A 25495-nucleotide genomic window follows, 5' to 3' on the forward strand; every position below is an offset into this window, starting at 1 on the left:
CCTTTCGCGCCCATTGATAACTTTTGGAATCATAATTTTTCAATAATATTTTTTATGCATTAAAAATGGCCACTGATAACTTTTGTAATCATATTTTTAATTTTTAATATTTGCTGTTTCGTATTTTATCACTAACTCGCTTTGTCATGTTATTATATTATATTATATTTATAAAAAATCAATTTTTTCGTATCATTTTCGCGCCAAAATTTTAACTCATATTTCTGGTTAATCAAATCTTGCTAAAAATATAAGTAATATTTTTATTTAAAAATTATCATCTTTTTAATCATTTTAGGTGAAATTGAGCTGCCATTTGGCATCAATGGTCATTTCTTATGCACCAAAATATTAATTTATCAATAAATGGAAATTTTAGGCAAATTATTTAGGATATTTACTTTTAGGGTTATGAAAACTAAAGATCTGTAAAGTTAGGCCCGAACGGGCTTCGGGTCTAATTCTATTTAAAATAATTGGGTTTGGGCCGGGCCTAATATTTTTAAAAAAATTTCGGGCCGGGTCGGGTCGGACTATGGAAATTTTATTAAATATATCTAAATTTATCAATTTTCTATTGAATTTTTTATGTAAAATAATAAATTTTGAATTTATTGAAACTAAACGCTATATAACATATGTCTTTTATTTTAAGTAATTACAAAAATTAATTTCTATATATAAATAAATATGGGCCTGGCCGGGCTGGTAAATTTTTTTAAAATAAATTTCGGGTTCGGGTTGGCAAAACTTTTTAAAAAAATTTCGGGTTTGGCCTGGGCTTGAAAAATTAGGCCCGATGCAGATCACTAATGAAAACTAGATGGGGGGGGGGGGGGGTAATTAAATTTTCGTAATTATTACCTGTATTAATTATCTAATATCTATAAGTGGGTTTTCTTGGATATAGAGAGATTCTAATAAATATTTTTTTATAAATAACATGAAATATGAGATGCTTTTTATATCAATATGCATTTAGATATGACTACACTTATCCCCGAGGGTGATATATCTGAGGCCGATATAGAGAGCTCAGACGAAGAAGATAATTATTATCCTTTGCTGGGAGATGATTTGCCGACATCATCTTCTATTATGAGTGAACTAGGTCTTCAATTGGAGGATATAGTAGAAGATACAATAACTAAAATAAAAGATAACCCGATTTGGTCTAAGAAAGATATCGGACAAATTAATACAGAATTTATCCCTATTTTGGAAATTCCTGAACAGGATTCAACTCCTCTAACATATTTTCGTAAATTTTTGGACCACCAGATAATTAGTAATTTCGTATCGAAAACAAATATTTATTCCTTCCAATGTTGTGGTAAATCTATAAATACAGATAGTGATGAAATCGAAAGATTTATTGGGATACATTTATATACTAGCTTAGTTAAGATGCCTTCTATAAGACAATATTGGTCTGTTGAAACATCTATTCCACAGGTAGCGGAAACTATGTCCCGAAATCGTTTCCTTTTGATCCGGAAATTTTTCCATATTAATAATAACAAAGATATGGTAAATAGGGATGGTGAAGGATACAATAAATTATTCAAAATTCAACCCTTCATATGCCAACTAATAAAAAATTTTTTAAAAAAATCAACTTGAAGAGAAGCTAACTGTAGACGAATTCATAATTCCCTTCAAGGGACGTTCTAAATTACGACAATACATTTAATCGAAGCCCTATAAATGGGGGATAAAAGTGTTTGCCCTATGTGGCTCTTCCGAGTTCATGTATGATTTTGAAATATAACTGGGAAAGTCTATTAATATCATAAAATCATGTTTAGGTATCAGTGGGGATATCGTTCTTCGCCTGTGAGAAATAATACCTTGAAATAAAAACCATAAATCATATGGGCCATTCCACGTCAAATCAATCACGATTCGGCCGGCCTCTTTTAAAATTGTTAAAAATTTCTGGAATTATTTAGATAGGTAAAAGAGTGAGAAAGCCGTTTATTTTATCTCGCTAGCACAACTGGTTCACGAGATATAGGGGCTCAAAGGAACAAAAAAGCGCCACTTTGGAATCTGTAAAATTTTTAAAATGCTTATATAAAAACTATTTATAGTAAAAAAAATTATAATATATCATTTTGTAGGTAAAGAAATTCTCTAATGGGCTAACAAAGAAAAATAAATATTGGCGCTATTATAGGCTTTTAATATCCGGTTTACCTAAATTGCTTTATCTGTATTTTTAAGCAAAATAGTGAGTTTGTTTTCCAATTTTTTTTATTGCTTTTTATTTAGACACCTTTGTTAAATATATATACAATATCAAAACCTTGGCGATGCTATCGACTCCAAAAATTGATAAAAAAATAGATGGCGCTTTATGAAATTACGGATTATGGTTAAAATTTTGCTGCTAACTTATCAATAACCAGATATTTTCACTTTTTATACTAAAAAATTTTGATTTTCTATTAAATATACTAATTAACTGATAGGCAGAGTGGGCATATGCCCATTAGACACTTAATAATGTAACAAATTTTCAATAATAAATATCTTTCATATAATTTTTTAAATTATCTGCAATTTCATCAAATTTTTCATCACTTGATGAAGATAATGGTATAATTTTAGTTGTTAAAACTTTTTTTACTCTAGATATTTTTTTCTTCAAATATTTCTTTTCACATAAGCGTTTTCTTTTAATGAGAGATTCCCCATTTGATTGTAGAGATATATTAATGTTATCAATAGCCTCTTGATTAATTATATGAAGAGGAGAATCAATATCTACCATTTGAAGTATAAGAAATGTTTGCTAATTTTTGGTTTTTGCACTCTCCAAATCCAGATTGTTATTGGTAGACAGACGATAAAATTAATCTGAACGGACAGGTTAAAATTATTTCGCAGAAAGAGAGATCGTTTTAAACAATTTATTTTGTAAAATATAATCGAATATATGCCTAATAAAGTATTCGTTTTTACTGCAGCTGTTATATATTATCGAGCTAATAAGTCATTCGCTCGCTATAGTAGCAAAGTAGAGATCTAAAAAATGTAAAACATTTTAAGGATAGTGAGAGGGGGGGGAGGGCAGAACTGGAAAATTTTATCACCAATTCTTATAAACGTATCAATATTTTCATTTTCCTTAAGAATAATATTTTTCAACCATTAGCGCCATCTACATTTTTTCAATTTATGGTAAAAATGTATATTTCGGAAAAGTCGATAGCGTCGCCAAGGTTTTGATATCGTATATATATCAGAGACCTGCAGGCCCGGCCCTAAACCCGGCCCGGGCCGTATTTTAAATTTTTTAAATATACCCGGGCCGGGCCTAAAAAAAATTTTTTTAAACATATCCGGGCCAGGCCTAAAAAATTTTTTTTTAAATATATCCGGACCGGGCCTAAAATTGTTAAACCCGGGCCAGGCCAGGCCTTAATATTTTTTATAAAAATTTTTACATTATGAGTTAATAGTTATAAGATTATATTATATTATAGTTATGATTAATATAAAATTGGGTGATGGTTAACACTACCTAACAACCCACAGATCGATCTAATTATTAATTTCCTGCAAATTTATTCAAAGTATTAATATATTTTTTTATAATTCATATCTAAATTTTTACAACATAATTTACCAAAACAATCAAATAAAGGAATATCTTAAATAAGCCCCAATATTCAAGTATTATTAATATATTTTTTTATAATTTATATCTAAATTTTTAGAATATATTTTACCAAAACAATCAAATAAATGAATATACTTCTTAAAGTTTGTAATACCTTTCAAAGCGAAAAGGAGAAATAAAATTGATTTTACTTAATATAAAGCATTTTAATTGAAAAATTTGTTTTACACAAGTATCATTTTATTTCTCTTTTTCTCTGTCCCAAATTCAAGCAATTACGTATGTAGTCAGGGACAGATCGCAAAATGACGGAAAACTATATAAAAGATTATATTAAATTACAAGAGGCTCAGGAAGTAAATGAAATACCATCGACCAGTCAAATTACGACTGTTGTTAAACAAACTGAATCGTTTTATGACAAATGGGGCGATGATAATTGTGGTAATATGTCAATACCCGATGATGAATATTATAATTACATAAATAATAGATAAAACATTTAAGGTAGATAATTTGTTAGAGTGAAATCAAATCGCTTATCAGGGTGCACACTTAAAAATGATAAGGCTTTAAAAAAAGAAGGAAGAGACACTATAGATTATAAAAGCGAAAAGAATGTATTATCTGCAAGTGGCAGGACAACAAAGCTGTTACTACTATATCTAGGTGTTTTACCTACAACCAAAGCTAAGCGATGGTCTGTTTCGGATAAAGTCTTTATAAATGTAGAAATGCCCGCAATAATTAAAAACTATAATGAGGGAATGGGTGGAGTAGATCTTCACGTGGAGTTATATTGGACAGATATTAAATGGAAAAGATATTATATGCGAATGGTTTTTCATTTATTGAATTCTTGCGTAGTAAATGCCTGGCTCCTCTATAGACGTCATATGAAAGCATTAAATAATATAAAATTTATGACACTACTGGTATTTAAATTTCAGATAGCAAAAGGGTTGATGCTAGTGGGAAAGGAAAATACTAAGAAGACCGGCAGACCTTCAAGTGTAGTTGTAAAAAGAAGAAAAGCTATCAATATTGCCCCATATCGGATATAAGATATGACCAAGTAGGTCATTTTCCAAAGCCCGTAACTATTAAGCAAAGATGCAAGTATTGCAAAGCTTATTCAAGAATTATGTGCCAAAAATGTAATATATATTTATGTTTAAATAATAAACGTATTTATCATTTCATATGAAATAAAATATTTTTTAAATGAACTTGCATTTTGCCCATTGATGACAATTGGAATTAGTGATCTGCATTGGGCCTAATTTTTCAAGCCCGGCCTGGCCCAAATTTTTTTTATAAAAGTTATGCCGACCCAGCCCGAACCCGAAATTTTTTTAAAAAAGTTTTGCAGCCCAGCCCGAACCCAAAATTTTTTTAAAAAAAATTTATCGGCCCGGTCTGGCCCTATTTAAATATAGAAATTAATTTTTAAAATTACTCAAAATAAAAGATATATGTTATATGTAGTTTAGTTTCAATAAATAAAATAAAATATTTTTATTTTACATAAAAAATTCAATATAAAATTGATAAATTTAGATATATTTAAAAATAATTCCAAAATCCGACCCGAGCCGGCCCGATTTTTTTTAAAAAATATTAGGCCCGGCCCGAACCTGATTATTTTAAATAAAATAAGGCCCGAGCCCGGCCCAAAGCCCGTTTGGACCGGGCCGGGCCAAACTTTGCAGATCTCTAATTGGAATCATTGAATATCTTTTGATAGAAATACTCGAATTAAGTTTTTTTGATGAAAATGTGTTATTTAGGTTTATAATAAATATCTCTTAAAAAAAAATTTCATCGAAGGAAAAAAAGTAGAGCGCGAAAGGGATAATTATATAAAACCATATTTTTTATGATTCTTCTAGTCAAGATTGGGTAATAATGCGAGTATTTAATATTTAAATACTAAATATAAATACTTTTGTATATAATATTTTAAATATTAAAAAACTTTTAACAAATATATTCATTTTTTATTTCAATTTTATAAAAATTATGAATAAAGTATAGAAGATAAAATATTAATATACTTGCAAATGAACCAATGGTAGGAGGGATAGGCCGTTATCGAGTGTTTGAGCCAAGAAAATGAGTTGAGCCCTTATCCTTTCTGTAGGAAGAGCCTGGAGTTGGGGGCAGTCCGAGTTGTCATCTTCCCGTTCTGATATAGTGTAATCAGTGCCAAAAGACAATAAACGTTTTTCGTGATCTAGCCTGACCTGTAATTTTAAAGGGGATTCATATTTATTATTAATTTTGGTTTGTATTTGTAAGCTGTATAAATAATGCATAAAGGAGACTGAATTTTATTTGCTTACACGAGGTTAAATATAGCTTTTCATAAGTTAGGTCGTTGGTTTATAAAAAGTAATGTAATATTAAATAGGAAAGAATTTTGTAAACTCTGCCAGATAATATTTGTCATAAAATATTTTATCTTTAAAAATAATACCGCTATATTAAATATTTTATGAAAGTTTAAAAAAATGTTATACACTAAGAATGAAATCCATAGATAGAAAGAAATAAAATTTGAATTTTCCAAAATGTTTGAAAATTATAAAAATATACTAAACTTATTTAATTTTTTTAAATTAACTTCTTTTGCTTTAAAATTAGTGATGTTAAAAGTTACTTTTGAAACATAACTAGTTACAGTTACTAGTTACATTGACAAAAACATAACTAGTTACAGTTACTAGTTACATTTTTACAAAAGTAACTAGTTATTAGTTACAGTTATTTTCAAAAGTAACTAGTTACTTACTTTATACATCCTTTATATGCGCATTATTTATTTATTGAATGCATTTATTTAATATAAAAAAAATTAGGATAAACAAAGTATAATCAGTTATTTAAAATAATATACAATTTATTTATATAAAAAATATCGCAAAATTGAATATTTACATCCAATATAAAAATATATATTTGCATTGAAAAAAAAAACATTTATTTTTCATAAAAATTAGAATCTAATAAATGTTTATTTGCTTTTAACAACAAATTAATTTCAAAGTTATTATCTAGGAGACGTGCTCGTTTATCTCCAAAAACCAGCTTACCTGGCTGAATAAGCGCTCTACGGGAGCACTTGATGTTAGAACAACATTATATTTAATAAAGAGTAATTTTAACTTTGGAAAATCGTTATATAAAGAAAAAGTGTTGTTATTAGATTTGATAAAGTTTTCTATAAGTTCATTATCCAGAATATTTTGGCGCTTTAGGTCAAAAAATTCAACTACATCAAGTGATGTTGGTTTTGAGCATGATTCATTCGTTTGGGATTCACTTTGAGGTAGGGGAGACCGGGGTAAAGCGATTGACGGGGTAACAATGTTAACGCGAATAACTTTTTAACCATTGAGTATAAAGACCTAAAATTTGGTGTGAAGATGTAATATCTAATTTCTTACCTATGTTCATCTTTTAAAAAACTTACCTGGTTTTATATATTTTGTCAAAAAACTGTTTTTTACCCAAAAAATATAAAAATCAATCTCTAGTATATTTTGCTTTTAGTAAAATTTACATATCCTCGGGATTCAAAATTTGGCACACATGTTCCTTAATGTATTAACTATAAAATAAAATTTATCTGACATCTTTAGCTATATTAGAAGTCACGCAATAACGATATATATAATATATGTCACCTAGGGGTAAAGCTGTTATGGGTAAAACGGTTAAAATATAAAATTATTCACATTAAATTTTTCATTCATTCATTTATTATAATCAAATAAATATTGATATTTAACATTAAAGTTACCAATTGAGCATTATTAAAATTATGAAATTAATTCAATTTATTTAATTAATTATATATCATTTTAACTCTATGGAACTGGTATTGTTAATTATTAAAATGAAATTGTTTTATTTTATAAATAAACAAGATAAGAGGATTTGCATATCAGCTTGCTAAAGAATATGGCAAATCTTTCCCAGAAAGCTGGACAACTAATGGTATGGCTGGAGAGGACTAGTTTATGGGGTTTAGAAAACGACATTCCCAACTTTCGATTCGTACCCCTGAAGCTACTAGTCTAGCAAGAGCATATGGCTTCAATCCCACAAATGTCAATAAATTTTTTGAAAATTTAATTAAGCTATATAATTCTTATAACTTTGAACCACATAATATACAGATAAAAGTGGTTTCACCACCGTTCAAACTCCTGCAGAAATTATAGCACAGAAGGGTGCCAAACAGTCGGCTTTATAACGTCAGGAGAAAGAGGAACATTAGTTACAATATGTTTAGCCATCAATGCTATAGGCCATAGCATTCCACCATTTTTTATTTTTCCAAGAAAACGATACAAAGATCACTTTATTCGTGATGGGCCTATTGGATCTAAGGGTGTGGGAAACGCATCGGGTTGGATGCAAGAGGAGGAATTTTTATCTTTTTTGGAACACTTTAAAAAATATTCTAGTGCATCCAATGAGAAAAATGTCTTATTAATCTTAGATAACCATAGCTCTCATTGTTCAATTTCCGTTATAAACTATTGTCGCTCCAATGGGATTGTTATTCTAACACTTCCACCACATTGCTCGCATAAACTCCAACCATTAGACAGAGCAGTTTATGGGCCATTGAAAAAGTTTTATAATGGAGCTATTGACACATGGATGAGAAATCATGTGGGCAACAATTTCAGATTTATGATATTCCAGGAGTGTTAAAAAATGAAATACCAAGGGCAGTGACACCAAATAATATATTAAATGGGTTGTTAGCATGTGGCATATTTCCTTTAAACCCAAATATATTTACAGAACAAGATTATATCTGCTGTAATAATTCAAATGCTAGCTCAAATATTGAATTTGAAAATAATGATGAAAATATTACAGTGACTCAAAATCTTACAGTGACTCAAAATAATGATAGTGATTTATCTATATTATTAAACGAAAATGTTCCAGATGATATTGATGAACCTTATCATGATATGTTACCATCATGCTCAAAAAATTATAATAAAGTATTCAATTCTTCATCTATAATACCTATTCCAAAATTATTCAATATTTCATCGGATAAAATATCTAAAAAAAAGAATTCAGAAATATTAACATCTACACCTTATAAAAAAAAATTATTAATTCAGAGATAAAAAAAGTTATCAAAAAATAATTGTTTATGTGATATTTGTAATAAAAACTATAAAAATAGTCGCGAGGGCGATGAATGGCTAAAATGTACAATGTGCCTTGAATGGGCACATTCTAAATGTGCTAATTATGATAATTATTTTACATGTCCTTGTTGTATCGATTAATTTTTAAATAAAAATCATAAATAAATCTTAAATTTGTAATATTTGTTAAATAAAACAATAAATATGTGTCAAATATTATTTTAACCACTTTACCCTAGTGCTTATCCATTTTACCCTGTACCCAGAAAATGGCGAAAATGAGTAGTTTTACATAACTAATCATAGCTCCTAAAATATTATAGATAGAGGGCTACACTTTTTTTTATCTTGTAGAAGAGGGATGGGGCTACACATTGATCTATAATTTGTTGTGTTTGACTCTTGTTTAAAATTTTTATGGTAAATATGCAAAATGCCTATCGTTTTACCCCGGTCTCCCCTATTAAGGTATTTATTAAATTTAAAATTTCCTCCTTTTTTGCTTTATTCCTTTCTTGCATAATCCAAGGCCAGTCAGTTTTAAATAAAGGGTGAAGAATTGCAGCAATGATGTTGTCATTATCATAAAGATTATTAAACCTATAACATGTTATTATTAATTTATAAATAATTATTTGATTTTAGTTACCTTTTTTCAATACTAGCTAATATAGTATCCTTTAGAGGTTGACAATATTTTAATCCCTACACATCTGCCATACATATAAGTATTTGTGTTATTGTTGGGAACAATCAGACATTTTCACAAAATTTTAAAAATTAATAAATTTTAATTTAAAAAATAAATTTAATTTAAAAATAAATATAATTTAAAATTAATTTAAAAATAAATTTAATTTAAAATTAATTTATCACAACATATTAAAAATAAAATTAATTAGTTGAATATATATTTAAAAGTAACTCGTTACTTTTGGCAGTTACATTTCAAAAATTTTAACTAGTTACAGTTACAATTTTAAAAATATAACTAGTTACAGTTATTTTTTAGCCAAAATGTAACTAGTTACCTTAACATCACTATTTAAAATATAGTAAAACGGTGTTTCATTTTCAATTCAATTTTTAATACTTTGCATTAATCATATTCGATTTTTATTTTCGAATCGAATAATTATATTATTGGTACGTGGACCATTTTTATGTCAAATGAGCAAGAAAAATGAGATTTTTGGCAATCCCCTTTTAATTTCGATAGTTTACATATGTTTCTGTTAAATCAAAAAAAATGTTAGCTCATTAGCAAATATATTGATTAAAATTAAGAAAAGCCTTTAAACTTTCAAATAGACATAAGATGACCAATATTTTATAAAAAATTAATTATGAAGCTTCTTTCAAAATTTTCAATTGATAGTTATTAATATTAGATTCTATATTGAAACTAATTTAGCTTCTATTCAAAACGAATTATTAAACCTCAATAAGATTTAAAAAGCCGATTTTTGTATCTTTTCCCCATTTTCTGTCAATATAAACTAGTAAGCTAAGATAAAAATTTTTATCAAAATTGAAAAGAGGTCAATCGAAAGGTGTTTGATTTCAAATGGAATGAGAATGAGCTATGAATTAAATAATTCCTTATTCATATTTGTACGAATTGAATTCCCTATTTGTATTTGTTAAAATTATATAATTTCTTACTCGTATGTTATATAATTTATAATATAAGCTAAATATTTTAATTTGGATAATTCTATGACAAATTGATCAGTGATTCGGAAGACAATTTTAAAAGGGGATAAAACTTGTATGAAGGTTAGATTGATTATTTTTTACAAATCCAAATTTAATACTTTAGCTCAAATGTATCCCGAGTTATGAAATATCAAAGTTCTATGAGAGCCTTTTCTTCTTTTAACGAATCTCAAAGTACTCAAAAATTTTATTTTAAAATAACAACTAATATATCATTTTGTAGCACTTAAAATTTCCTTAAGAAAATGTAATTATTTTATATCTTCCATGTCATTGTATTTCTGGTAAAACAAAAAAATATTTTAAAAAATGCCCCATTTAAAACGATAAAACTCATGAAATATGTTTATTACCAATATATTTATATATTTAAGTATATACATGTTAGCGGCAATGTGAGGTAGTGGTAGGCAGGGTAATTTTGTTATTTCGGCAAAGTATACATTGTGTATATTAATTTATTATTATAAATTTATTTAATATTTTTTTTAAAATATATTTTAATTTGTTGTAATATAATTTTTGATTGATATTTTTTTTTATTTTTTGTCTTATATGTTTTTTTAATGAAATTTTTTTTAAAATATATATTTTTTTTCTTGATATATCTTTTGATCGCTAATTTTTTTTATTTTTTGTGTTATGTTATATATTTTTTTAATAAATTTTTTTAAATATATTTTTTTGATTGTTATTTTTAATATATATATTTTTTTTAATTTATATTTGATATATCTTTTGATCGCTAATTTTTTTTAACTTTTGTGTTATAGGATTTTTTTAATAAATTTTTTTGATTGATATTTTTTAATATATTTTTTTGATAAATTTTTTTAAATATATTTTTTTGATTGTTATTTTTTTGATTGAAGTTATATTTGATATATCTTTTGATCGCTAATTTTTTTTAACTTTTGTGTTATAGGATTTTTTTGATTGATATTTTTTAATATATTTTTTTAAATATATTTTTTTGATTGATATTTTTTAATATATATTTTTAAAATGATTGATATACATTTATATTTTACGTAATTTAATCTATTATATATCTTTTGATAGATAATTTTTTAGGTAATCGTTATTTTTGAACTTTTTTAAAGCAAATAGATAAAAATATGTTTTGTAAATATGTTAAATTAATATTTCAGTGAAAGTGTACTATAGAAAATAGACAATTGTCATAATCATTATTTTTGAACTTTTTTTAAAGTAAATGGGTAAATATGTTTTGTAAACATGTTAAATTAATATTTCAGTGTACGTGTAATAGAATAGTGACAATTGTCATAATCGTTATTTTTGAACTTTTTTTAAAGTAAATAGGTAAAAATATGTTTTGTAAACATGTTAAATTAAAATTTCAGTGAAAGTGTATTATAGAAAAGTGACAATTGTCATAATTGTTATTTTTAAACTTTCTTGAGATTTTTTAAAGTAAATGGGTAAAAATATGTTTTATAAACATGTTAAATTAAAATTTCAGTGAAAGTGTATTATAGAAAAGTGACAATTGTCATAATTGTTATTTTTAAACTTTCTTGAGATTTTTTAAAGTAAATGGGTAAAAATATGTTTTATAAACATGTTAAATTAATATTTCAGTGAAAGTGTACTATAGAAAAGTGACAATTGTCATAATCGTTATTTTTGAACTTTTTTTAAAGTAAATGGGTAAAAGTAAACATGTTAAATTAATATTTCAGTGAAAGTGTACTATAGAAAAATGACAATTGTCATAATCGTTATTTTTAAACTTTTTTTAAAGTAAATAGGTAAAAATATGTTTTGTAAACATGTTAAATTAATATTTCAGTGAAAGTGTACTGTAGAAAAGTGATAATTGTCATAATCGTTATTTTTAAGCTTTTTTTAAAGTAAATAGGTAAAAATATGTTTTGTAAACATGTTAAATTAATATTTCAGTGAAAGTGTACTGTAGAAAAGTGACAATTGTCATAATCGTTATTTTAAAACTTTTTTGAGTTATTTTAAAGTAAATAGTTAAAATATGTTTTGTAAACATGTTAAATTAAAATTTCAATATAGGTGTACTATAGAAAAGTGACAATTGTCATAACCGTTATTTTTGAACTTTTTTGAGTTTTTTTAAATTAATAGGTAAAAATATGTTTAATAAACATGTTAAATTAAATTTAAATATAAGTGTACTATAGAAAAGTGACAATTGTCATAATCGTATTTTTGAACTTTTTTTAAAGTAAAAATGTTTTGTAAACATGTTAAATTAATATTTCAGTGAAAGTGCCCTATAGAAAAGTGACAATTGTCATAATCATTATTTTTGAACTTTTTTGAGTTTTTTTAAGGTAAATGGGTAAAAATATCTTTTGTAAAGATATTAAATTTAAATTTCAGTTTAGATATGTTTTATATTTTTAAGTCACTAACAGTAATATCAACAATAAAATTCCTAAATTCGCTTTTATTTATATTATCAAAATTAATGACGAGTTATTTTCGTGCTAATCGTCATTCCTTGATTTGATTAAACTCGAGATTTTATTAATAATACATTAATCACTTCAAATGATAATAAATTCCACTATTATAATTAAACTTTAATCCTCATAGCAACCGGAAATGTTTTTTTAACATAATTTATAATAGAAGGCCGATATAAGATTAATTTATTTTTTCCCAAAATGTTAACTACGAAATATATTAAATATAGAATCCTGCATCGGTTATTTGTATATCAATTAACTATAATATCTTGACTTATTTATCAAGTGAGTAATAAATATTTATTCATTTTAGTGAACGATCTGAAATTACAAGTTAGAGCTACTATTGATATGCTTCTTAATATTCATGCTATAAATAAAAAATGTCAAAATAAATGATAATTTTATATTTATATTGAATTATATTGATAATAAAAAAAATGAGTTGTAAATATTGTTTTTTCTATTGTGAAGATACAAAATCTTACATGATCTTATAGGGAAGGCTTACCAGATTTCCGTTAATAATATAGCGTAAAAATATATAATAATATTAAGTAGCATATAAATATGATAGGAGGGGGGGGGGCGAAGACCACCCATTTTACCAAATGTGTCTGATTTGGTAAATTTTATTTAAAATAATAAAGAATTTACCCCTAGTGCGTATATGATGTAACATAAATATTAAAAAATGAATAAAAATAATGAACTTATAAAATTTGTGAGAAATATTTAAAAAAAGATTAAACCCGAGGAAAATTAAAAACATAAATTGGCTAAAGGCCTTTATAGAGAAAGCGTAGCATAATTCAATAAAATATAGTAAAACCTAGCATAATTCAATAAAATATAGTAAAAAAATTATCCAAATGCCTTCATTTCTCAAAAAAAACTTAGAATATTTGGTGAAATAATCTTAGTAATTGTTTAAAATAAATATAAATAAAACATAAATTGGCTAAAGGCCTTCATAGAGAAAGCCTAGCATAATTCAATAAAATATAGTAAAAAAATTATCCAAAGGCCTTCATTTCTCAAAAAAAACTTAGAATATTTGGTGTATAATCTTAGTAATTTTTTAAAATAAATATAAATATGAGGGCTAACTTTGAAAATGCTAAAATTAATTTCGTAATTATATTCATTTTCGAAAAGCAATTTAATACTTTGATAGATTTAATTTTCAATAGTAGCTCTAACTTGTAATTCAGATCGTTCACTAAAGTGAATAAATATTTAAAATGTATTTACTCACAGAATTGAAATAAATAAGTCAATGATATTATAGTTAATTGATATACAAATAACCGATGCAGTTTTCTATATTTAAATATATTTCGTAGTTAAAATTTTAGGAAATAATAATTAATCTTACGAAATCTTAATTTAACATGTTTACAAAACATATTTTTACCTATTTACCTTAAAAAATCTCAAAAATAAGGATTATGACAATTGTCACTTTCTATAGTACATTTTAACTGAAATATTAATTTAGCATGTTTACAAAACATATTTTTACCCATTTACTTTAAAAAAACTCAAAAAAGTTAAAAATAACGATTATGACAATTGTCACTTTTCTATAGTACACTTTCACTGAAATATTAATTTAACATGTTTACAAAACATATTTTTACCTATTTACTTTGAAAAAACTCAAAAAAGTTTAAAAATAACGATTATGACAATTGTCACTTTTCTATAATACACTTTCACTGAAATATTAATTTAACATGTTTACAAAACATATTTTTACCCATTTACTTTAAAAAAACTCAAAAAAGTTTAAAAATAACGATTATGACAATTGCCACTTTTCTATAGTACACTTTCACTGAAATATTAATTTAACATGTTTACAAAACATATTTTTACCCATTTACTTTAAAAAAACTCAAAAATGTTTAAAAATAACGATTATGACAATTGTCACTTTTCTATAGTAAACTTTCACTGAAATATTAATTTAACACATTTTATTCTATTTGCTTTAAAAAAACTCAAAAAAGTTTAAAAATAACGATTATGACAGTCACTTTTCTATAGTACACTTTCACTGAAATATTAATTTAACATGTTTAATTTTACCCATTTACTTTAAAAAAAGTTTAAAAATAACGATTATGACAATTGTCACTTTTCTATGGTACACTTTCACTGAAATATTAATACATATTTACAAAACATATTTTTATCTATTTGCTTTAAAAAAACTCAAAAAAGTTTAAAAATAAAGATTATGACAATTAGTCACTTTTACCTAAAAAATTATCTATCAAAAGATATATAATAGATAAAATTACATAAAATATAAATAGATAAAAATCATTTTAAAATTATATATTAAAAAAAATCCAATCAAAAAAAATATTAAAAAAATCATATAACACAAAAAATAAAAAAAATTAGCGATCAAAAGATATATCAAGTAAAAAAAATATATTTAAAAAAATATATCAATCAAAAAAATATATTGAAAAAAAATATATATTTTAAAAAAATCATATAACACAAAGTAAAAAAAATTAGCGATCAAAAGATATATCAAGTAAAAAAAATATATCAATCAAAAAAATATATTGAAAAAAAAATATAAAATTTAAAAATAAAACAAATTAAAATATAATTAATCTTAAAAAATTATTAATAATAATGAAAAAATTATTAATAATATAATATTTAAAAAAAATAAAACTAATATTTAATTTAATATTATTATTCGGAAAAAAAAATATATATATATATATAAGATATTTAAAACATAAATGTTAATTATAACGAAAAAATATTTTTTTTTGTGGTTAAAATCTAAATATAGTTGCGATGCAAAATATATATAAAATTAACAAAAAAAATTTTAATATAAAACAAATGACTATATTTGATAAGCTAGGAGGGAAATGGGAGTGTTTCGAAGAAACATTTGTAGTTCCCCTTTAGGATTTCAAATTGGACTTTTTGTTTAAGAGATAGGGACTCGTTTTTGACCCCTGTCCTTAACGAAATTCTTCTACCCAATTGATTTAAGAACTTTAGGGATTGGGGACCTGGGTTTCCAAGGTTGCTAAAAATTAGGGGAATAAATATAAAAGAGTTAGAGAGGAATCTATATTTATTAAACTTATTGGTTTCTTGTCGTTCCAAGGGGTCGGTATTTCCGTTAGCCGGAAAGGAGGTAACACAAGAGACGTCCCAGACAAGTCTTTTGCCGCCGTGCCAAGACGTTAAAGACATGCCGTCAGGGCGCTTACCGTTAGCATTTGGGAGACCCAATGGCTCCAAGCTATTGGGGAAACCGGCCGAAATCAAGGCTTTGCCGATTAACCTATTAAGGTTGTCGTGCCTCAGGAAACGGCCACTGACTTTGAGGCACGAGAAACAATGTCTAGAGAAAGGATCAACCTGTTTGTGACAGGCAGCACAGGTGTCCACAGAAGGGATAAGGCAACCAAGCCTATGGCCAATGGCAGTTTGAAACTCATCGTCTGTGAGTAACGTTTCCTTTTTACCACTCGGAATCGCGTCTAGCCATTCATGGCCGTGAGTTTTTTTTGCGTTTCTGAGCAGTTGAAGGTTAGTTAGCTCAGGATACATACAAAGTTTTTCAAACGAGCATTGAAGCATAGGGACCAGGAAGCTCTTTAGATGGCAGGAAATTGGCTGCTCGGAGCCTTGGGTGATTAGAGTAAGCCACTCTTGTTTAGCTGAAGATAGAAGGGGATCGTCCAACTCGATAAGCGAGGAAATAGAATCGGCGAAGGATATTCGAGATGAAAGAAAACACGCAATTGCCATAAGGAAGGGGTGTAACAATCCCAGTCCACCCCGGTAAGCGGGCATAGAGGCGAGGGACCAATTGAAATCGGAAAAATTTAAGCCTAAAAGGGATTCGATAAAATGTTTAAATTTTAATTCGAAGACCTTAAGGAGAGTATTGTACTGGAAAACGGGGGAAGATTTAAATAAATAGAATTTAGGTAGAAAAAGACATTTTTTGGTGAGAAAGAAGAACTGATGCTTGGGGAGATGAGGAAGATTCTTGAGTGAATTAGAAAGGGACTGGATCAAATCGTCAAAAGTTTTTTGACAAAAGGAGGTTGAAAAACCGTAGGAAAACCTAAAAGACAGAGTTCCTCGTGCGGAATGAGTGTAAAATCTAAGGGAGGAATAAAATCCTTATTGTTGAGGGAGGAAATTTCACACTTTTTCCTATTTAGGGAAAGACCACTATTCGAAGCTTCCATTTCAACGTACTCTATGGCCGACATAACATTGGATAAAGAACCGCCAAAAGAGCCATCGTCAAGATACCATAAATTAAGGTCTAATTGGAAATTAGACTTTAAATTTTTGATCAAATCATGAATCCCTATAGTAAAGAGCAGGGGGCCTAGAGGATCACCTTGCTGTATCCCCTCTTCGGAGGATATGGAAAATTCCCCGAATTTGAGTAACGAAGGGAATGCATAACAGGAATTAAGGAAATTCCCATATTTTGGGAAATGGTGTAAAAAAGATGGTAAGAATGCCCTCCTATGGATGGTGTTGAAGGCATTTCTGAAGTCTAACTTGCAGAAAACCTTATCGGCCTCAGTATTTATAAAAATACGCGCAATATGTGAGGCCACTTCACACCCACCTCTCACTCCAAATCCTAACTGTGAAGGAGATAAGAAGGAACTAGCCTTAGGCCGAATCCTATTTACGATAGCCTTGGCGACTAAACGACGAAAGAATGACCCTATGGCTATGGGTCTAAAGACGCCATCCGGTTTGGTCAAGGAGACAAGACGGGCGCCAAAAATAATAGGACGAATGCAATGGGGAACTTCGCGTACGAGGATATTATTGCACAGTTCGGTTAATGCTTTGAACAAAGGGTCAATGAAGCCACTATCAGGGCATTGAATTAACTCCACAAAGAAACCAGGTCTGAAGCCGTCCAACCCACCTGTCGTCCCTTTTTTAAAGGACTTTAAGCACTTAAGTACTTCGTCACAGGTAAAGGGAATAGGGGAGGAGGCATGCGGGTGGATGTTAAAAGGGGACGCTCGTGGATGTTTTTCAAGAAGTTGTTTAAATATGGTAACGTTGATAGGTGAAATAGAGTCATCGGAAGACAATATTCGAGCCGCACCGCTAATATCTCCAAGATCTAATTTTTCAGAGATCAATTTGTGACGGAAGGAGTTGGGGTTTAAAGCGTAAGAAGGAGAAAATTCATCGATAATTGTATTTCCAAAATTGGAAACTTTTTCCTTAATTAAGGCAGATAAGTTATTTATTTTATTTTATTTTTGGGTTTAACTAGGACTCGAAAACAAAAACTAACCAGGTCTAACCATAAGGGTAGTGAGGAGAAATCCGAATTCAAATTATTTATAAGTGACGTGAGGAACCTTGAGATAGACTCTCGGGCGGCTATAGGGATCCTAGAAAGAACTGGGGGCTTATGCGAATTAAGGAATAAATCAACAGAGCTTGAGGAACATGGTGGACTGGGGTCATACGAGTGAGGAGCGTTAATTAAAGGATCTGGGCAGTAAGAGAAGAGAAATTTTCCAGAATTGTGGCACGCGGGTGAACCATGTTTCCTAAACACGCCATTTAAATTAAGCGAAACTATTTTTAAGCATACTTGACAACAAGAGTTAACCATGAGATGGCTTTGAAAGGGAGAAAACACAAAAAAAAATACGGATATAATTTTGATTGGAAGAAAAAAAAGAAGATATTAACTAGGGAAATGGGGAAAAAAAATCAAAATTGGGAAGAGAGGAATGCCTGATCTATCCTTTCAGAAGTATTATCGAGATTAGAGGGGTTGGTAAATTTGAAAAAAAAATAATAAATAAACAATAATATTTATAAAATAAGACTAGGTACATAAAGTATAAAAAGTATTATTACGAACAAAAAAAAGGGGGGGGGGGTATAAACAAGAAAAAAGGGGGAAAGAAAAAATCAAAAATTGAAAGAAAAAAGAAAGATTATGAACAATCGAAATTAGAAGGGTTGGTAAATTTAAAATAATAATAAATTAGATGCATTGACAAATAAAAAAATAATCGAAAATACTGGTAAAACAAGAAATGCAAAAAAAAAATTAAACTTTGTCGGGGAAATCTTTAGGGTGTGGTGATGTAAAAAGAATTCAAACTTAAGGAAATTTTTCTACGGCCGCAAAATAGGGAAATCTTAAGGTTGTCTTAGAACTATTCGTTACACAAAAGAAGTTAAGCGCTTCTACTATTTGAAAAAGAAAGTTTTGATAGGACAAGCCCCCCTCGATAGTGCTTTCAGCGAATGTTGATATGTAGTTGGAAGAGCGATAATTGATTATTTCGAATATGTTGGCATAATATTATATCATCTTTGAAGAGTGTAGATTATTATATTTTAGAAATCGACATTTTAATTGGACAAGATGTCTTTTTTTTGGGAGAATTGAAAAGGGACGATATTTTCCGTGAATGGAGAGAACATTATCTACGACCTTATATAAGAAATTGTTGGAGAAAATCATCGTAGGAAAGAATAGTCAATTTCGATAACTATGATCGGGCATTAGTAGAGGCTCAGGGAATAAGAAAATTCAGAAAATATAAAAACCGGAAGAGGAGATATGCTCAAAAATAATATTGTTTTTTTTATTTGAAAATAAGATTATTTTGATAAATTAATATTACAAAAATTACACATTGCCATTGCCTGATACTTTGCCGAAATAACAAAATTACCCTGCCTACCACTACCTCACATTGCCGAATATTTCACATTGCCGCTAACATATATATTAACTAAGAATTAAGAATAAAAAAAATTAATTATAGTTGTGATAATTTAATGAAACATGTTAACAATTAAATTATATAATTCGTCCAGAAAATTTTTTTTATTTACAAAATAATTAAAATACATATTTACTTTTAAAAACTAGAAAGAAAATGTTGAGAAAAAAATTATTATCTTTAAAAACTTCCGGTAATTTAACTTAAATTAAAACTTCTAAAATTTTTATTTAAATTTATAATTTTTTTCCCGATTAGAAACTATTCTATTTTTTATGCCAAATTTAACTATCGCTAGTATTTTAAATCAATCTCCAGTTTCACGTTTGTTAATATAATATTCGATTATTTACTAACTTTATATATATAATTTTATATTCTCTCGTGGGTTCATCTGAAATAACAAATAGATACCAAAGTTATTCAGCTATCCAATCAAATTCGCTTAGATGTCTAACTGACATTACAAACCGATGTCAATATTCGAATATTCAGGAGCAACCAAATTTTGATCATATTCGTTTGAGGAAAAAATAGTAATTGGAATGATGAAAAATGGAATTGGGTAAAATATGGCTGAGCAAACCAATTGCTGATCAGTCCAATGCAAAGACAATTGTCCACGAACTAAATTTATCCATTAGTTCAGTTTATCGTTTCAAGCGGGAAACTTTCCCTAAATATTATGACGACGCTTTATCAACGGTCGGAAGAAGAAAGACAACACAGAACTTCAATCGAATATAGCTAAATTAAAAATATAATAGAACATTTACCGCCACATCTAATGTTGGGTGAGTTAACTATATCAAGATGCATCAAACCAATGGGATGGAGCCGGAAAAGGGTTAAAAAAGAACCAGATAGACGGAATTTCCCAGATGTCATCAATATTCGTAAAGAATTTTGCCTAAAATGATGATCGTGCTATTCCCAAAAATATTCTATTTAGATCAGGTTTCAATTCCCACGTCATTTCTCGGGCTGGGTAAGAGGGCATCCGTCAAACTCCCTCCATCAAAAAGAAAAAATGTATCGGTTTTGGGTACCATAGAAATTAATGGTCTATAAAAATACACGATTATAAACGGGGCATTTACAGCAATTAAATTTAAAACTTACCTGGATGAATTATCATCCATTTTGCCGTTGAATTCACTCATAATTATGGATAATGCCCCTATTCATAGTGCCCATATAATAACTCAAAATTATCAAAATAGCATTCTTCCACCTTGTTCCCGTCAACTAAACCCCATTAAAAAAAATTTTGGCGTTTTGAAAAATAAATATCGATCAATATATCTCACACCAAATAACAGAATCTATATAATTGAGGATTACTAGCCTTTTGCTTAATTTCATTAATTATGATCTCACTGCCTTCTACTCACAGAAGAGGGAATCCAATCTATTACTTTGAACTATTTATTTAATAGATAATTACACTAGATTATTATATAATATAGATTTTTTCGTTATACTATGTGCAATACAAATAGAAAAATAAATATTTTTTGATCTTTTATATAAATAAAGTGAATAATAAAGATTTCATTCACAAGTCATTTTCGAAATTATAATATAAGAAAGGTAAATTTCAGAGTTGTTAAAAGATACTTTTTAAATGGATCTAGATACGGATACATAGTCTAAAAATTTATCTAGATACAGATACAGCTTTTTAAAAGTTATCTTGATACAGATACAATTTAAAATGTATCTAGGTACAGAAATGTATCTAGGTAGATACATTTTTTATTATACTCTTAGATAAGGTTTGAATAAACTTAAATTAGGATTCTATTGTGAAAATTCATGAAATGATCTAAAAAATTTATTGACTTGATATCACATTTATCAAAATATAACTAAAATAATGATTTTTAGATATTAATATAATATATGATTAATAAAAATAATTATTTTATATCATTAATAAAATAATATAATATATGATTAAATGATTATAAATAATTATTAGATTTCAGTAATAAAATATTTTCAAAATTTTGATCATTAAGACATCCTCGTTTATCTGTAAAGACATTTTTAGCTATACTAAAAAGTCTTTCAACAGGGGCGCTGGAAGGGATTGTGGTGTTATATTAAATGAATAATATTTTTATATCAGGATATTGTTTAAAAATATTAAAATCTCGACATTCATTTTTGTAAAAACTATTTAAAATTTGTTGATTATCAGAATTTAAATCATTAACAATCATATCTCCTGCTGTGGGATACTGAAAAAAATCGGATATTAAATTATTGGTTTTTTTCACAGGTTAATTTGCACTCATTTGAAGACTTTGATAATTCCTCAACTAATCTTTGTATTAATTGTTTTTTTTAATAAAATTTTCATCCATTTGCAACCATGTCCAATCTAGTTTAAAAAAAGGATGAAGCATAGTTGCCAAAATATTTTCATCTTCAAAAATTGTCCCAATAAACCTAGAATTATTAAATATTGATTAATTTATTATTAATTTACCTATCTTCAATCCTTTTAAGTAAGGCATTTAAGAGTGGTAAACAAAATTTCACGTTCATTTGTTTAAAATTTTTCAATTTAATAATGAGCTGGGAAATAGTTGCACAGTATAAGCTGTGAAATGACTCCTATGTATGAACTAAAAATTAACATTTCTTAAAACAGCTCAAATAATTTGTTTGTAATTAAATTATTATACAAATTTAAATGTTAGCTATACCGGCGATAGGCACTCCAACAATCTGCTGTTGTGCATAATAACGATGGTTCTATTAGACTTTTAATGATTTCTTTCTTTTCATTCTCCCATCTTTGGGAAATTCTAGCAACCACTGTCTGTCTGCAAATTATATTTTTTTGTGGAGCTAATGTTTTGATCATTTTTATAAATCATGGATTTTCAACAACTGAAAATGGCTGAATGTTATCTATAATAAAATCAGCTATTAAATCATCTAAAGTGGTTTGGGTTAAAGTCTGAGGTCTCTTGGAAAAAAAATCAATGGACGATGAGCTTAGTCCAATACCTTCCCCTTTTTTATTTGGATTAAAGAGTGATGTTTTCTCTTAAAATTTAAAATTATAATTGTAAACATTTATTTAGTATTTATACCCTTAAATGTTTTACAATGTTGCAAGTTAAGGTAATGCTAACTGAAATTTGTATATTTTTTGGTAGACATGGCAAACATTTTACTAACAGAGATTTGTTTTCTTTATTTTGAGATATTATTTTAAAATATAATCTATAAATTGGTCATGGAATGTCGTCATTATCGTCATCAATATTAATCATAAAAATTAATATAATAGAATAAAATAAAATACCAATTCCATGGCAATTAAAAATGGCAAATTTCTTGAGATGGTTTGTAATATCAGAATTTGCTTGTTATTGATAACTCGGACATATTATTTAATTAATATTTATATATTCTTTTTTATATACAAGTTTTAATATTTTTCATATATATATAATTTTTTAATATATATATTAATATTAAGTTATATGCTCATAAGAAATAAAATAAATTTTACATTCAAGTATTTTTATTTATAATATAAAAAAGCGTTAAATAAAAGTATATCAAAATGTATCTTAAAAAGTATTTAAAAAGAGATACAGATACCTCTAAAATAATATCTAGATACAGGTACAACATTTTTAGATACGTATCTAGATATTTTAACAACTCTAAATTTAATAGAAAATAAAATAAACAAAGAAAAATAAGTTAAATTATCATAATTTGACACCTAAAAAGAAATTGTGTATTTTTTAACTCATTCAAAAAGTTTTCCAGTTTATATATAAAAATTAATTTTATAAAAAAAAACCTCGGTCATAAAAAAATTTTAAAGAAAAAAAAGATTATTTTAAATATTTTTATAAATTGCAAATGTGTTATTTTAATTATTTATGCAAACAAAATATTTTTATCTGGATGGGTTTTAATTTAATCGTCACCATGTTTCATTAAATCATCACACTGTAGTATTGATAAAAATATATAATATATTTTCTTTTCATTGGGGTATATTAAAAACTTCTAGTTATATAATAATTAAGGGTTATTTATAATATAAAATGCATATTTAATAAATTATATTATATTTAAATATAGCGTCCTTTATAATTGATTCATTTATTCCTAAAATTATAAAAGACTTAATAAAATATAAATTCTTATCTTCTCAATTAATATTTTTACTTTAATATTTAAATATATTGGTAATAGACATATTTGATAAGTTTCATCGTTTCAAATACTCTTTATAATTGATTTTTTTTATTCCTAAAATTAAAAAAAACTAAATATAATTAAAATTTTATTTTCTCCATTAATATTTAGGTATATTGGTAATAAACATATTTTTTGAGTTTTATCGTTTCATATTAGACTCTACTCAAAATATTTATATGCTTTACCGGAAATACGACATTAATATATTTTTAAAATAATTTTAGTATTTTCTAAAAGAGATATTTGAGCGCTACAAAATGTTATATAATTTGTTACTTTAGACCAAAAATATTCTGAGAAGAGGAAAATGCTCTCATTTACTTTGAAGGTCAATATCTCGAGATAATTTTGATTTGTATAAAAGATACAATCTATTTAACCTCCATGCCAAGTTTCATCAATTTTAAAATGGTCGTTCGAAAATCACGTTATTTTGGTCATCATAATTAACCGTTTGTTTTTTTTATATTTTTTGGCGTTTTAATAAATATTGATTAATTTCAATTAACAGATTAATGACCAAGTTTGAAAAGTTATAAAAAATTATGAATGCCATGTCGAAAGTCAATAAATCAGATGTTTTGAAAATTCGGATCTGATAATACTATGAATGCAGCCTTACATTTGAACCATTCAATTGTAAAAACGGTTATGCCTTAGCCGATTTCATATTACAATGGCTTAAGCCAAGCTGAAACCGTTTCATGGACTAATTAGTTAACTAAGCCAATATAATATCAAATAAATTCAGCATTGCTATCTATAAGGTGTTAAATAAATATTGGATCGATATATGTTATCACAGATAGGATTTATACAGATAAAATGAAAAATTTGTGAATCAGAACAGTCCTACTCCTAACATATATATGTTAAATACTACAGTATAAATATGATATGTATGAAAAACATTTCCATATATTGGTAACAACTTTCTTAAAAAATAACTTGCTGTAATTATTATTTTTAAATGTTATCAATATGTTATTTTTACAATAATTACAGCAAGTTAAAGAAATAAGAAGTTGTTAGAAATATATGGAAATATTTTAAAACAAATTATATACACAGTAATTTTGATAATTTAACAATATTAGCATAAATTCTAAAGGAAAACATATGTTTTATGTGAAATGGAATGGAGCTTCTGATTATTTTCCTCCAGGGCATATTTTTAAATTATTTATAATAAATAAATATGATTTAATTTTCAAAAAATCATAATTTTTTCCTCCCAAGCATTGGTAAGTTTTTATTGGCGTAATATTTACCTACTACATTGTGCATTAAAAAATCCATTTTCATGTGCAATAAAAGGTCCATTTTTATCACTGAATAAACCATTCAAAATGTTTCATTTAATTATATTTATCGTTCAATTTTTAAAACTATATCAACCTTAAATTCTTAATAAAAATATTTTGAAAATTAACAAAATAGAATGATAAAAATTTT

The 25495-nt window shown here is 26.7% G+C and overlaps 1 protein-coding gene across 2 annotated transcripts in view; it reads right to left on the reverse strand.

The window, feature by feature from the left end:
* Window positions 1-25495, reverse strand: part of LOC135927454 (eukaryotic translation initiation factor 3 subunit A-like) — an 81427-nt gene that overhangs the window by 21012 nt on the left and 34920 nt on the right. For both annotated transcript variants that reach the window (XM_065463444.1, XM_065463443.1), the window contains exon 10: window positions 5686-5874. In XM_065463444.1, coding sequence (XP_065319516.1) covers window positions 5686-5874 — 189 coding nt within the window. The remainder of the gene's footprint in view (window positions 1-5685; window positions 5875-25495) is intronic.

This window comes from Gordionus sp. m RMFG-2023, chromosome 3, assembly GCF_954871325.1.
Source record: "Gordionus sp. m RMFG-2023 chromosome 3, tfGorSpeb1-WG-v2, whole genome shotgun sequence".
Classification (NCBI taxonomy): Eukaryota; Metazoa; Nematomorpha; class Gordioida; order Chordodea; family Parachordodidae; genus Gordionus; species Gordionus sp. m RMFG-2023.